Genomic DNA, 13,196 nt, shown 5'->3' with positions numbered 1-13,196 from the left:
GTTGACATAGGTCAGAAATGACTTGAAGGTAGCAAGACTAATTCCCTATATTCCAACATCCTGTACAAAAGATGGACAAGACCTCAGAGCTATGCTATCCATAAAGATGCAGGAGCACTGTTGTGGTTCCACAGTGTGGCCACATACTCACAGCTGACGTTGAATCCCAGTTCCTCATCTCATCCCTAAGTGTCTTTTCACTGCCTAAAATACATCCTCATCTGGATCCACAGGAAGAAGTCTCATGAATAATTTCCACTTTGACCATCTAAAGCTGAACCACGTAAGGCTGGACCAACTCATGCAGAAAGCTATCCTCCAGTGATCCCATTGGAAAACTATATAATGGACACATGAGTCCACTGAGGCAGGCACACAAGCCGGAAAGGGGCCGTGGTTTCCATATCAGTGGAGTGGCAAATTTCCACTGGATTTAAAATTATTTCAAACCTACTTTAAAATGAGCTGCCCAAGGTCCTGAAACCTATTCACAAAAAGGATTCAATGCCCTGGAGATCTCCTTTAAAATTCAGACTGAACCTCAGTGTGGATTCACTAATCTGCAAAGATAGGAGACAGCAGCTGCCACAGACACAAGCATCTAGCTGCTATCCTGAGCACAACACAACAGCAACATTTCATTGGCAACAGTTGAACCCTGGGATGCCACAACAATATTATCTACTGTCCCTTGGATTTGCCACTTGTTGGATTTATTCGGGCCTTCTTCAAACTACAGTACCACTAGTAAAATAATAAACTATTGCAGGACCAGCTCAGGAGAGAAAGTCAGACTATACTGCACCATCTATATCTCTCAGCTAAAACTACACTAATATATTGACACCAAAACCTTTTTTTTTTTTTTTTGCTAATATATAGTCAGTCCTCTATATCCACTGATTCTGCATCCATTAATTCAACTATCTGCAGCTTGAAAACATTTTTAATAATCCAAAGAAAACAAACTTTGATATTACCATTTTATATATGGGACACATTTTACTGTGCCATTTTATTTAGTGACATTTGAGCATCCATAGATTTTGGTATCCACAGAGGTCCTTGGAACTAAGCCTCAGAGGATACCAAGGGGCTACTGAATTAATAGAAGGCAATTCTATCAACTGAACTATTAGCTAGGGCTGGTGGAGGTAATACTATTTTAATGTGATTTTCATGTTATTTTAAAAAAATCACTGCCATTTTTATGCATCATATTCAAAAAAATAATAAGAGCATTTAATTTTTTTAAAAAAACATACCAATTAAAAATTACTAGGCTAAAAGACTTTATGAGAGCCACCAAAATAAAATACTGGTAAAACAGTTGCATGACTAGCAAAACACATCAGTAAAAGGACATTTGAAAAAGAAAATTATCAAAGTTTTGTTGTTTTTTTAATTCATAGCTGAGTGGGAAAACTGTACATCCCTTTGTAGGGGCAGAGCCAACAAAAATATGCTCTTTGCCCTTGCCAGATGAACTGATCACAAAGGTCAGACAAAGAATGGGGCTTTAAAGGCCAAAAACACCAGTCAGAAGTGGATCCAGACACACACTGGTGACCAGGGTAATTGGTACAGAATTTGTGTAATACTGTGTAATCTAGCTATCTCGAACTAGTGAACCTTTGAGCAGCCACATACTGCACCAGCTGAAATTTTAGGTCACTGTTACAGGACCACATTAAAACAATTTCCCAGTATGGATGTAACTAATATATGCCTATCTCTAGATAAGGTTACAAGAGTCAGTTTCTTGGGAACCACAGGCATATAGTCTGTTTCGACAAACAGCATCAAGTCCAAAAGGCTCTCAAACTGCAAACTTTGTCTAGGATCACTTTTAGGTTTATGATGATTTATTTAAAAATCCCAAGTAAGCATATAGTGCCCCAATACGGAACTGAGGCATCATGAGCAGGTAGAGAGGCTCACATCTTAACTCTTCAGTAGCACCTTTCCCTGAGCACCAAATGCAGTCATCCCTCCTCCTCATCTGCACAGAGGGTCAAACAAAATTGCGGGGGGGGGGGGGAGGCCTCCATTGGTTCCAGTTACACCATGCAAATGTGTACTTGTCCCATCTTATAATTAATGCAGTAAAAGACTTTGAGTTGTGTGATGAAGGGTCTCCTTTCTCCTTCTCTAAATCTATTGCTGATCAGTTTCATTCAGTAAATCTAAGTTCTAGTGTTATGACAGATGGAAAAAGACTTTTTCTCTATCCACTAAACATTAATCTTGCCTTCTGTTTCTAAGTAACAGTTCCCAAATGTTCTCTTTGTGGTAGTAATTTCAACATAAACATCAGGCTTTCATTACAAATTCAAAATCTCGATATTTTCACTTTGTGTCAGATATGTTCAAACCCATGCCTTTTGAGAACCATTTCAACTGGTACTTTGACCAGGGAGTGAGTCCAAACCTTAAGGGAGTTATCTGAGATGCTGAACCTATTTGGGGAGCAGGGGTTAGGGGCTGTAAAGTTCATACTAAAATCCAGAGAGAATTCATTGCCCCGCACTGGCATAAGAGCCACCAACCTCTAGTGATCATTCATTCCCTGAATCTAAACAGTTCTCCCCTGATTCTGGAACTGATAAAAACCATCTACCTCCTAGATACTCACACTAGTACCAGGTTCTCCAGGTTCACCAGGGCTGCCTTGAAATCCTTGAGGGCCCTGAAAGAAGGTCACAAAGAAGATATCCTCAGTGGTCATGTTCCCTCTCCTTTACAATCTTTATCCAACATGACAGATCATTCAACCAGAGTGAAAGGGGTTGATACTTACAGGAGATCCTGGGGGTCCCGGGGGTCCTCGTGGTCCCATAGGTCCCTATTGAGAGAAATATTTTTTTATTAGTCAGTATAATCAAAGAAAGGGTCCCATTCCAGCACAAGAGAAACATTTAGGCCTGGCTGCATGACCATTATGAAGCAAAACAGGGCTAATTCCCTGACTTTTGCATTGATACAGCATCTTTTAATTCTCTCTTTCTCTCGACACACTATCCAGTACTATTTTTATTTATAGAAGTCATTCTGAGGCAGAAAAAAACCCAAATGCATATTCACACACACTGACTCTCTCTTGGAAACTGTCCATGTTTGCTAAGCCTGAATTTCATTTACAGCTTGCCAAGAAATGCTGGAGAGCAGAGATTTCCTGCTGGAAGTCTTGTGGGATCCTGAAGAACAGTAGCTGCTGTCTATCTTTGTATACTCATGCCCATGATCCAAGTGCAACAGCAACCGAGCCCCTTCAGCAAATCTCTCTGTTACTTCCTTGTCTATAAGCATCTGTTTCAACTATTTTGGCACATGGCTCAGGAAGTTCTGGCAAGGGATGTAAAGACCCAAAGCCATTCCTAAATAGTCAGCTTTCATGTTAGAGCATCCTGTTTGACTGGTCTGTGCAATCTTGGAATGGTAAACTTTTAAATAATTTTTTACATCAAATGAAAAAATTAATTAATTTGTAATGAAATATAGTTTGCCACACCTTTGGTATTAGGGAAGATGGTACTGATGTGACTTGGATGAAGTAACAATACTATAACATCAGAAAGCCCTATTGCAGGAATGAAGAACATTTCACTCTCTTAACATTGTTAGACTACAACTTCTATGATCCTTCAACACTTGCTATGTGGTTAAGTTTACTAAGGTGACTAAGCAAATTGGCTTCAATGGAATTGAACTGAATTACAGCCTAAATCAAGCAGCAACTACAGTAGCTCCAAAAACTATGAGAATGCCAATGAGGATGCATCTCAGCCACCCTGTTCTACACAGAAACTATGAAACAGCATGTAATAATAACACTGTTATTGTGTTATAGGCCTGTTACAGACTGCCAAAATAAAGCTGCTTTGGGTCTATTTGGAGGTATGCTGTTTAAATGATGCATGCACCCTAAGAATCCGAAAGCTGCACGAAAGCTACACTCCAGTGCTTAGGAATGAAAACATACATGCATATGTTAATTTTTGGATGTGTAAGCATTGTTTTATGGAGGGAACTCAATGGCCCATAGCTCAGCATCAGGTACATTACATGGGGCTTCTCAATCAAGGAAGCCAGCATGGTCCACGGCAGTTTGGTGGCAAGAATCAAACAAAATATAAGCACATTGGCCTGGCATCCTGTTGGTGACATACAGAAGCTTAACTGTGAATTACACTTTCACATGTACTACTTTGCATCTTGTGGAAGGTAGTATTAAGTTCTTCCTTCCACAAGCCCAGCTCCTCAGTGAACAACAAACATTCACCATCTTTGCAGCCTCCTGTATGTACAATGGCAGTGAATTATACTCTGTCAAAATAATGAAGGATGTTGGTCCTAGTCCTTACTTTTAGGGCCACTGGAAACAAACCACATACCATCATCTGGTAACAAAACCATTATAGGACCCACCACTTCCACCTTAGCACCATTCCATTTTGCAAGGAGTGCACAACAAGGTCAAAGGCAGGATGAAAGAATTCTTTGTTTCTATAACCTGCCTTGTCCATATTGGAAGATCCAGTGTGAGTGTCTAGTGTCAGCTACCCTTGAAATTACCATTCTGGGAATGGTGATAAGGCCCCCTAAAATAATTTTCTCCACATTACTACACTGAAGTTCCCAAAATTATTTGGTGGTGAGGATGCTAGCCATGGAGATTAAGCTAGTACAAAATCCAGATCTTACAAAAGTTACTGCTTTGGACTACAGCCTCCAAATTACTTCAATAAGTGTAGTTATTTTTTCCAAGCTCAGACAAAAACTGTAAAATGTAGATCCAAGCTCATGGGACATAATGATTCCCCAGGTACCTTACCATAGGTCCTTGCATCACTCCCATCTGAGCACCGCCTGCTTTCTCATCAAATCCTCCAGCCATCTGAGCACCAAAGTTCTGTAAAGATAAAAGGAGAAAAAGAACATACTCAGTTTCAGTGAGATGTTGAATGTGATGTGGTCAGATGGAGAACATTTGTACAATGAGAAACGTGAGAAGGCTTTTCAAAAGACCTGAAGTTCTCTTAGTATCTGATGGGCAACTGTACATGTCACGGAGGAAGAAATTAGGACAAGCTGGTTCTCTTTTTACATGCTTACTCTACTCAGGGTTCATACCTCCATGCAAATATTTTATTGGGCAAGCATATCATATAGATGTTAAAGAAAGGGTTTTTCTAAGTAGCAGTTATTGCAGTTGGTCATCCTATTGTAAAGTTTCATCATTTGCCACAATAGAATATGGGCAGATGGTCTGTAGTGTAGTGGTACAGACTTTTACAACAGCTGGTTGAACAGTTGCTTGAAAATATAACAAATTTTTCATTATACCCAGAGGCAGAGTGTCTGTAACACACAAATACATCAGTGAATCTAAATAGTACCAAATGACACTTGTAATGATTAGGAAGTGTAGCTTTAAAATAGTCATTGGCAAATCAAACTGAAGGTGCATCTACACAGTACACTGTAGAAATGATGCAATTTTACACCACTTTTACACCTATGGAATCCTGGGATCTGTAGTTTTACAATGTCTTTTGCCTTTTCTGCTCAAGAGTGCCTTCCTCAAAAACTTGTATGCATTTAAAAATTAGCAGAAAGACCCCACAAGATGCCTCTCTTTGAAGAAACCTTTAATTACACCACAACTAGAAAAAAAGTTATCTTTTTGGATTATGACTCCCAAAATCCCCCATCATAGAATCATGTCCAAAGCTACTTCCTCAAGATAGGTTGTTGTTATGTGTCTTCAAGTGATTTTCAACTAATGGCGACCCTAAGGCAAACCTATCATGGGATTTTCTGAGGCTGAAAGTGTGTGACTTGTTCAAGGGCATCCATGGCCAGCCGGGAATTCTAATCCTGATCTCCAGAGTCATAGTCTGCTGCTCAAACCACTATGCTCTGCTGGCTCTCTGAGACTGGCTACTTCCAAATATAATTGACTTGCTTTGTTTTATATACATATACAGTAGAGGATAAAAACCACTCTTTTCCATCCATGTTTTCATGCAGACTAGCCATTCTACCACAAGACATCCAAATCAGTCTCAGTTAAATGGAAGCATAAAATAAGTAAGTGGCACATTTATTTTTTGTTGTTATTTGCCATCAAGTCAGCTTTGGCTTATGGCAACTCCATGAATGAGAGACCTGCATACATCCTGGCCATCAATGGCCCTATTTAGTGCTATGACTTGTCCGAATCAATCCACCTGTGATTTTTCACTTTTTCCTGTTGTACAAATATCTAACAGTAAATATATATTTAATATGTACATTTTCAGTACTTTTTATATGTATCAAACAATACTACATTATGACTCATCAAGTGACTAAAAGTGGAAATTAAAGTATGCTGAAATCCTAATAGATGATCTTAAGTAAGCTTACTGATGGAATATATCTTGTTATCTAGATCAGACATTCAACTGACCTGTTCCAAATTCTGCCTCTCAATTAAAATCTGTTTAGCTTTAACATATACATGAGACACACTGCTAGCTATTGAGTCCTGGGCCTTGCATATAATTTTGAAAGCTGAAAATTAATGTTTCAAATATTTCCCTGGCATATATACATACACTTGGCTGGTACAGCCATGGCTCCACTAATACAAGAATACTCCAACAGACCCCAAACTTTCCAAAGGTAGAGTTATCTAAATCAGTTGAATGCAATCAACTAGGGATGAAGCAATTTTTACAAGAGTTTACAAAGTGCTGTGGAGCCAAAATGCAACACAGAGGGAGCCTACTGAAATCAATGGGCTTTTAAAAATGCATATCTAATTCTGTGTTAGTTTTTTAGCCCACATGTACATCCCCTTAGTGGGCTCTGGAAAGTCTTAATTCTTCTATAATGCAGCAGCCTTGAGGAAACTCTCCTTGTACTGTATCAGCTGCCATGGAATCACTGTGAGTTACAATGGGGCATATGACCTATCTTTTATATACATGGAGCAACAAATGCCATGTGATGTAGGCTATATTTCAGAAGATGGCAATGGCAAAACCACCTCTGAGTATTCTTCAACTAAGAAAATCCTATGAAATTTATGGGGTCACTGTAAGCCCACAGGCCATTTGAAGGCACATACACACATATAAACACACAATGGTCCATCCTGGCATGCACCACTGTTAACTCTGCATACGTTATGCTCCTCTGTGGATGCCAATTGTTAGGTTGGCTTGAGAAAAGTGGAGTTTGCTGTTTTCTTAGGAATATTGTTTACCATTGCTAATTAGTTTGTTGAAGAATCCTATTATGTTTTGGGTTTTTTTTTGGGGGGGTGAACTATATGTTTCCCCAACACATGATCTGAAAAACCCTACTCTAATGCAGCTGAAGTTTGCATCTAAACCAATAGAGGGGGAAAAGTGATTTAAGTTGATCAAAACCTCATCCCATGTAAAAAAAAAAATTACTCTGAATGTTTGACATTTTTAGCTAGCATGTTATACATGCTGAAGTGAATTAAGCTCTCCACCATCCCAGTTAGAACACCAGGAATTCTTGATAGGCTGCTCAGTGAAAGAGCTCTTTTCATCAGTTTCTGTAACCACACATCTTGGTATGCAGGAACCGGGTGCAGGGAGCAAAGCTGAGGATACTTACTCCACCAAGGCCAGGGGGACCTGGAGGACCTGGGGGTCCAGGAGGCCCAGGGTTGCCAGGTGTACCAGGCTCGCCATCTCTGCCACGTGGGCCAGGAATACCCTGTTTAAAAAAGAATACATCATCAACTATTACATCCACAGTCCCAACATGACCCCTAGATTATTTCCTCTTAAACATACAATTCCAATTATCCTAGAGTCATTAATAGTTATGTACAGTATATTTTACAGCTGGAATCAACACATGTTTTGCTCAGTAATAAGTCCCTATTATATTCCGTGTAAAAGTGCATAGGATCACAACTTGTTAAAAGTTCAGAATTAATTCTTCTCCACTAATCTGATGCAAGTATTAATGTCCTAATCCTAAAAAGTATTATACTTCGGTATATAAAAGACTCAGTGGTGTACTAACAGCTACACCAGTACAACGTTATAATGCACAAGGTTATCTTGATGCAACAGTCTGTGGCCTGTAGCATTATTATGGCACTAGAGGCATATCAACCGGGGGATGTTTATGGTTGGGGGCAGGTTGAATCACAGAATTAGAAAGGGGCCTTGTAAGCCATCTTGCCCAATCCCCTACTCAATGCCAGAAATCCAGAGTTAGCCCAGTTCTTAAGAGATGGCTATGCAGCCTTTGTTTGAAAACCCTCCAAGGCGTATGAGCCCATCTACCCTCTCAGAAACATAGAGATGTCCAGTGAGGAAAAGCCTACCCTCAGCCTTGGCAAGTGGCTCTCACTGTTAAGAGGCTTCTGCAGATGTTCAACTGAAATCTACTCCTCCTATAACTTAGCCAGACAGCTCCTATTAACCTCCTGGGCATCAGAAAACCAATCACACCTGATGGTTCCCATGAGAGTGGAGTGTTGAATGTGCTCCAGGGTTTAGCTTGAACATGAAAGGAACTATCCAAAGTGCTGATCCTATTTTGTGGGTAGGGTTCAACAACATGGATAGCTCATTTCAAGTTCAGACTAAACCCCAAAATAGATTCACCACCCCACCAACATGGAGACTACCTGCCATTACCTCAGGGAACAAATCTTTCCCCCTCCCATGCGGCAACCCTTCTAACATTTCAAGAGTGCTGTCATGTCCTCCTTCAGTAGCCCACCCCTTCACACTTTCCTTATAGAATTTCATTTCCACAGAATTTCCATTTGAAACTCCTTTGAACCTCTTCCATATTGTCTACCTTATTGAAGTACAGCATCCAGAACTGGACACAGTACTCCAAATTAGAACTAACACTACTTGAAAATCATGGTTCTGTTAATGCAGCCTACAAATGTATATTCTTCTGCAGTAACAATTACGTTCTCTAGCCCAGAAATTTGAAATGCACAGAGATTTCTTGCACATGCAGTTCCATCCCATGGAGGTAGCAGAGCCATGCCTGCAAAGAATGGCAATAAAGATCTTCTCACTTGACAAAAATGCATATGGAAGTCACTGCAAATGGGATGACTCTTTGTACACAAAAGAAGCCAAGCACTCAGAACAGATTACTCAGCTGAAATGACTGTGAGACCTTCCATGCCTTGAACCTAATATGAGTCTTTACAGATTCCCTCACCCAGGCTGCATCCGCACTACAGAAATAATGCACCCAATATCAGCTCTTTACAGATTCCTTCACCTAGGCTGCATCAGTATGCAAAGGGATCTTGTAGACCCTTTTAAGGCTAACTATGTGAAAGAAGCTGTAGCATAAGCTTGACTTGATCTACTTTATCATATGAATGGAGAGTAAGGTTCAAAATACACTGCAAAAGTAATCCAGTTTGAGACCGCTTTAACTGCCCTGGCTCAATGCTAGGGAATCCTGGGAATTGCAGTTTATTGTGGCACTAGACCTATCTGACAGAGAAGGCTAAATGTGTCACAAAATTATAGTTCCCAGAATTCCCTAGCATTTAAAGCAGTCTCAAACTGGATTATTTCTGTGGTGTGTTTTGAACCCAAGTCTATGAAAACTTATGCTACAATCTCTTTCACACAGTTAGTCTCAAAGGGACGACAAGATCCCTTTGCAAGTCCAGAAAGGTGTTGCAAAAAGGGAAGTGTGTTATTGTTTCAGACCCTCAGTGATCCAGAAATAACTACCAAAAATATTTGAGCAACTAAGCTAGTAAACCAATTTTACAGACACTTCTGTGGATTTTGTTACATGGTCAGAAACAACAGTAAGTGCCCTTTCATTACACAACTGCAGCTGGCCCTCCTTATCCACCAATTATTTATCTACGAATTCAATCAGCCATTGCTTAGAAATATCTATATATATCTCTATCTATCTATCTATCTATCTATCTATATTCCAAAAAGCAAACCTTGATTTTGGCATTTTATATAAGGGTCACCATTTCACTATGCCATTGTACATAATGGGGCTTGAGCATCTGTGGATTTTGGTATCTGTGGGGAGCCTTGGAGCCAACCCCCAGTGCATATCAAAAGCCCAATGTACAGCACTATAATGATTCCACTTAAATTACCATGGAGATAGTGGGCTGGAGAGGCACTAGAGCTGTTTGGCTAAGAATTCAAAATACCCTAAAGTGAAAATCCCAAAATTCCACAGAAATCAACGATGGTAGTTAAAGTGGAATCATAGTGCTATAATTGTGTAGTATGAAAGGCCCTAAATTTTAATCTCATGAAAGTAATAAATTTAGCTGTTTTTTTAAAAAAAGCAGAGCACACTGGGACAGGGACTGAAATCTCATGTCTTTGTTCAGCTAGGTACAACAGCTACAGAGTAAATTGGGTTAATACACCCTCATTTCAGGCCCTGAGCAATTGTTGGTCTGGCCTTGTAAAATCTTTGTAACCAATCTTCTATTTTTAACAGAAATTTTCCATATGTGTAGGTCAGGTAAAGGACATGCCTTAAAGAGATGGCAAGGGTGCATCTACACTGTAGACATATTGCAGTTTGACACCACTTTAAGTGCTCTAACTCCATCCTATGGAATCCTGGGATGTATAGTTTTGCGAGATCTTTAGCTTTCTCTGTCAAACAGTGCTGGTGCTTCACAAAACTACAGATCCTAGAATTCTGTAGGATGAAGCCATGGCTTTTGTCAAGCTGCATTATTTCTACAGTGTCGATGCACCCTTAGTCTTTGAGGAGGACATTAGCCTGACATTTTCATGCAACTCTATGAAATTACATACGGATGTGTTCAATCGGCCTTCCTCCCAAATAACAGTGCACAGGATTCCCACTTTAATCCCCTGAACAGAGTGTGAATGAGTACATGTGAGAGAATGAGAGTGAAAAAGGGTTGCTGGTATTACCTTTTCTCCTTTTTCTCCACGATCTCCTCTTGCTCCTTGCTCACCTGAAGGTCCCTGCAGCAGGTAAGGACAAGGAACCCCAGTTAAATATTCATGAAGTATTGTTTTTTAAGTTCTTCTCCTCCAAATTATTTGAACAATGTGGCAGGGCAGGAGGAGTCTGTTGCTTACCTGTGGTCCAGGGGGGCCTCTTGGTCCTACAACCTGGAAGAAAGAAAAGAAGAAAAGCACACATAAAGCATGTTAAGTTGGAAGTACACTGTGTACGGATAGTTTTCAAGGGCTATGGGTGAGTGAGGGATGCAGCAAGCTTGAGACTTACATCTTTAATATCGCCAGGTTCTCCTTTTTGTCCCTGAGAAATGCAAAATGTACACAGAGTTTAAAACCAAACCAAACAAGGACTCACCAAAGCAAGAAGAAATCTGTACAGATATTCTACCACCAAATTAACCTCTATTTAAAGCCAGTCGCTGCTTAAATACTGTGCTATTGTAAGCAGGCCTTAGGGGCCTGGACACTTGAAAAGGGTGGAAAGCATTCCAGTCCTGATTTTGCAAAACTGGAATGCATAACCTCAACCTAAAATATGAATAGTCTTATTGATGTCAATGGAAGTATTCATTGGTACTAAGTTAAGCAAACGTTTCAACTTTTTCACTAGACCTAGAATGAAAATGCTGTTCACATTTCACACCCAGGAGACAGTTCTATAATAATTCACTGTAACTATTTGTTGCAGTAGCTCCGTTTGCTCCTGTAAATTTGTTCCTGTTTCTTCACAAGGAATTGAAAACTGTGAGTGTGCACAGCCAGAGTCTTAGAGATGCCAGCTACCCTGCTCCTGTGCCTGAGGTTGCATCTGCACTGCATAACTATTGCAGCTTGACACCACTTTAACTTCCATGGCTCAATGCTACAGAATTCTGGGATTTGTAGTTTTGTGAGATATTTAGCCTTCTCTGTCAGAGAGCTTTCAACTACAAATCCCAGGATTCCATAACACTGAGCCATGGCAGTTAAAGTGGTGTCAAACTGCATTATTTCTGCAATGCAAATGCAGCCTTTAGCAGTATCCTGATTTACAGAAATCAGCCTGTGAAGCTTTGGGAGATCCAGCGGTAACTAATAATGCCATGCTAATATGCTTCTTATTTTTCAACTTTTTCAAGCAGAAATTCAAAGATGGGTTAGATTTTTAAAAAAATCTTGACAAAAAACCTTGAAAAAAATAACATAAAAATGATCATTATTTTATTCAGTGGTCTCACCTTGGGGCCAGGTTGCCCTGTTAAAAACAAGGGAAGGGAAAGGAAGAAAAAGACAATGTCAGAACCTCATTGCAAGTAAATTATACGAGTACTGCAGCATACAAACAAATACCTTTAACCTGTTCACACAAGAAGGAACACACAAACAATACAGTGGGGTAGGAAGACAAGGAGGAAACAATGACTGGATGGTGGCAATGAAGGGAAACTTTGCTTTTCTGAGCCTATCTGCTAATAAGACTCACTGCTATGTTGGAGATGCTGCTGCCCCAGAAAAATGAGGTGCAGAGGTTTCTTACCTACATGGGGTAGCAAAAGGCCCCATGCAAAGGAATAAAAGCAGGAAAGCACAGAGCAAATATGATTCCAAGCCAGTCATTGCAGATCCAAAGCCATATGGCAGCAGGCTTGTTCAGTTTAATTCCATTTTGCCTCACAAGAGTATCTTTTCTGTTTATCAAAGCAGCAGTGCACATTTTGGGTTGCAATCCTGTGTACAGGTACATATCCCAAAGGCTAGAGTCCTATGTACATGTAGACTGAATAGGATGGACTGCAGACTTAAGTCTTAATGGAAACAATGACTGGATGGTGGCAATGAAGGGAAACTTTGCTTTTCTGAGCCTATCTGCTAATAAGACTCACTGCTATGTTGGAGATGCTGCTGCCCCAGAAAAATGAGGTGCAGAGGTTTCTTACCTACATGGGGTAGCAAAAGGCCCCATGCAAAGGAATAAAAGCAGGAAAGCACAGAGCAAATATGATTCCAAGCCAGTCATTGCAGATCCAAAGCCATATGGCAGCAGGCTTGTTCAGTTTAATTCCATTTTGCCTCACAAGAGTATCTTTTCTGTTTATCAAAGCAGCAGTGCACATTTTGGGTTGCAATCCTGTGTACAGGTACATATCCCAAAGGCTAGAGTCCTATGTACATGTAGACTGAATAGGATGGACTGCAGACTTAAGTCTTAAT

The 13,196-nt window shown here is 40.1% G+C and overlaps 1 protein-coding gene across 1 annotated transcript in view; it reads right to left on the bottom strand.

Moving 5' to 3' along the window:
• COL2A1 (collagen type II alpha 1 chain) overlaps positions 1–13,196 on the bottom strand; it is a 95,088-nt gene that overhangs the window by 74,614 nt on the left and 7,278 nt on the right. Inside the window, exons 3-10 of the mRNA XM_042452023.1 lie at positions 12,224–12,240; positions 11,275–11,307; positions 11,124–11,156; positions 10,953–11,006; positions 7,639–7,740; positions 4,835–4,912; positions 2,801–2,845; positions 2,636–2,689 (exon numbers count right to left, since the gene is read on the bottom strand). Coding sequence (XP_042307957.1) covers positions 2,636–2,689; positions 2,801–2,845; positions 4,835–4,912; positions 7,639–7,740; positions 10,953–11,006; positions 11,124–11,156; positions 11,275–11,307; positions 12,224–12,240 — 416 coding nt within the window. The remainder of the gene's footprint in view (positions 1–2,635; positions 2,690–2,800; positions 2,846–4,834; positions 4,913–7,638; positions 7,741–10,952; positions 11,007–11,123; positions 11,157–11,274; positions 11,308–12,223; positions 12,241–13,196) is intronic.

The sequence above is a fragment of the Sceloporus undulatus genome, chromosome 2, assembly GCF_019175285.1.
Source record: "Sceloporus undulatus isolate JIND9_A2432 ecotype Alabama chromosome 2, SceUnd_v1.1, whole genome shotgun sequence".
Lineage (NCBI taxonomy): Eukaryota > Metazoa > Chordata > Lepidosauria > Squamata > Phrynosomatidae > Sceloporus > Sceloporus undulatus.
The sequence above is the reverse complement of the archived record's forward strand: the minus strand, read 5'-3'. Positions and strand labels throughout refer to the sequence as shown.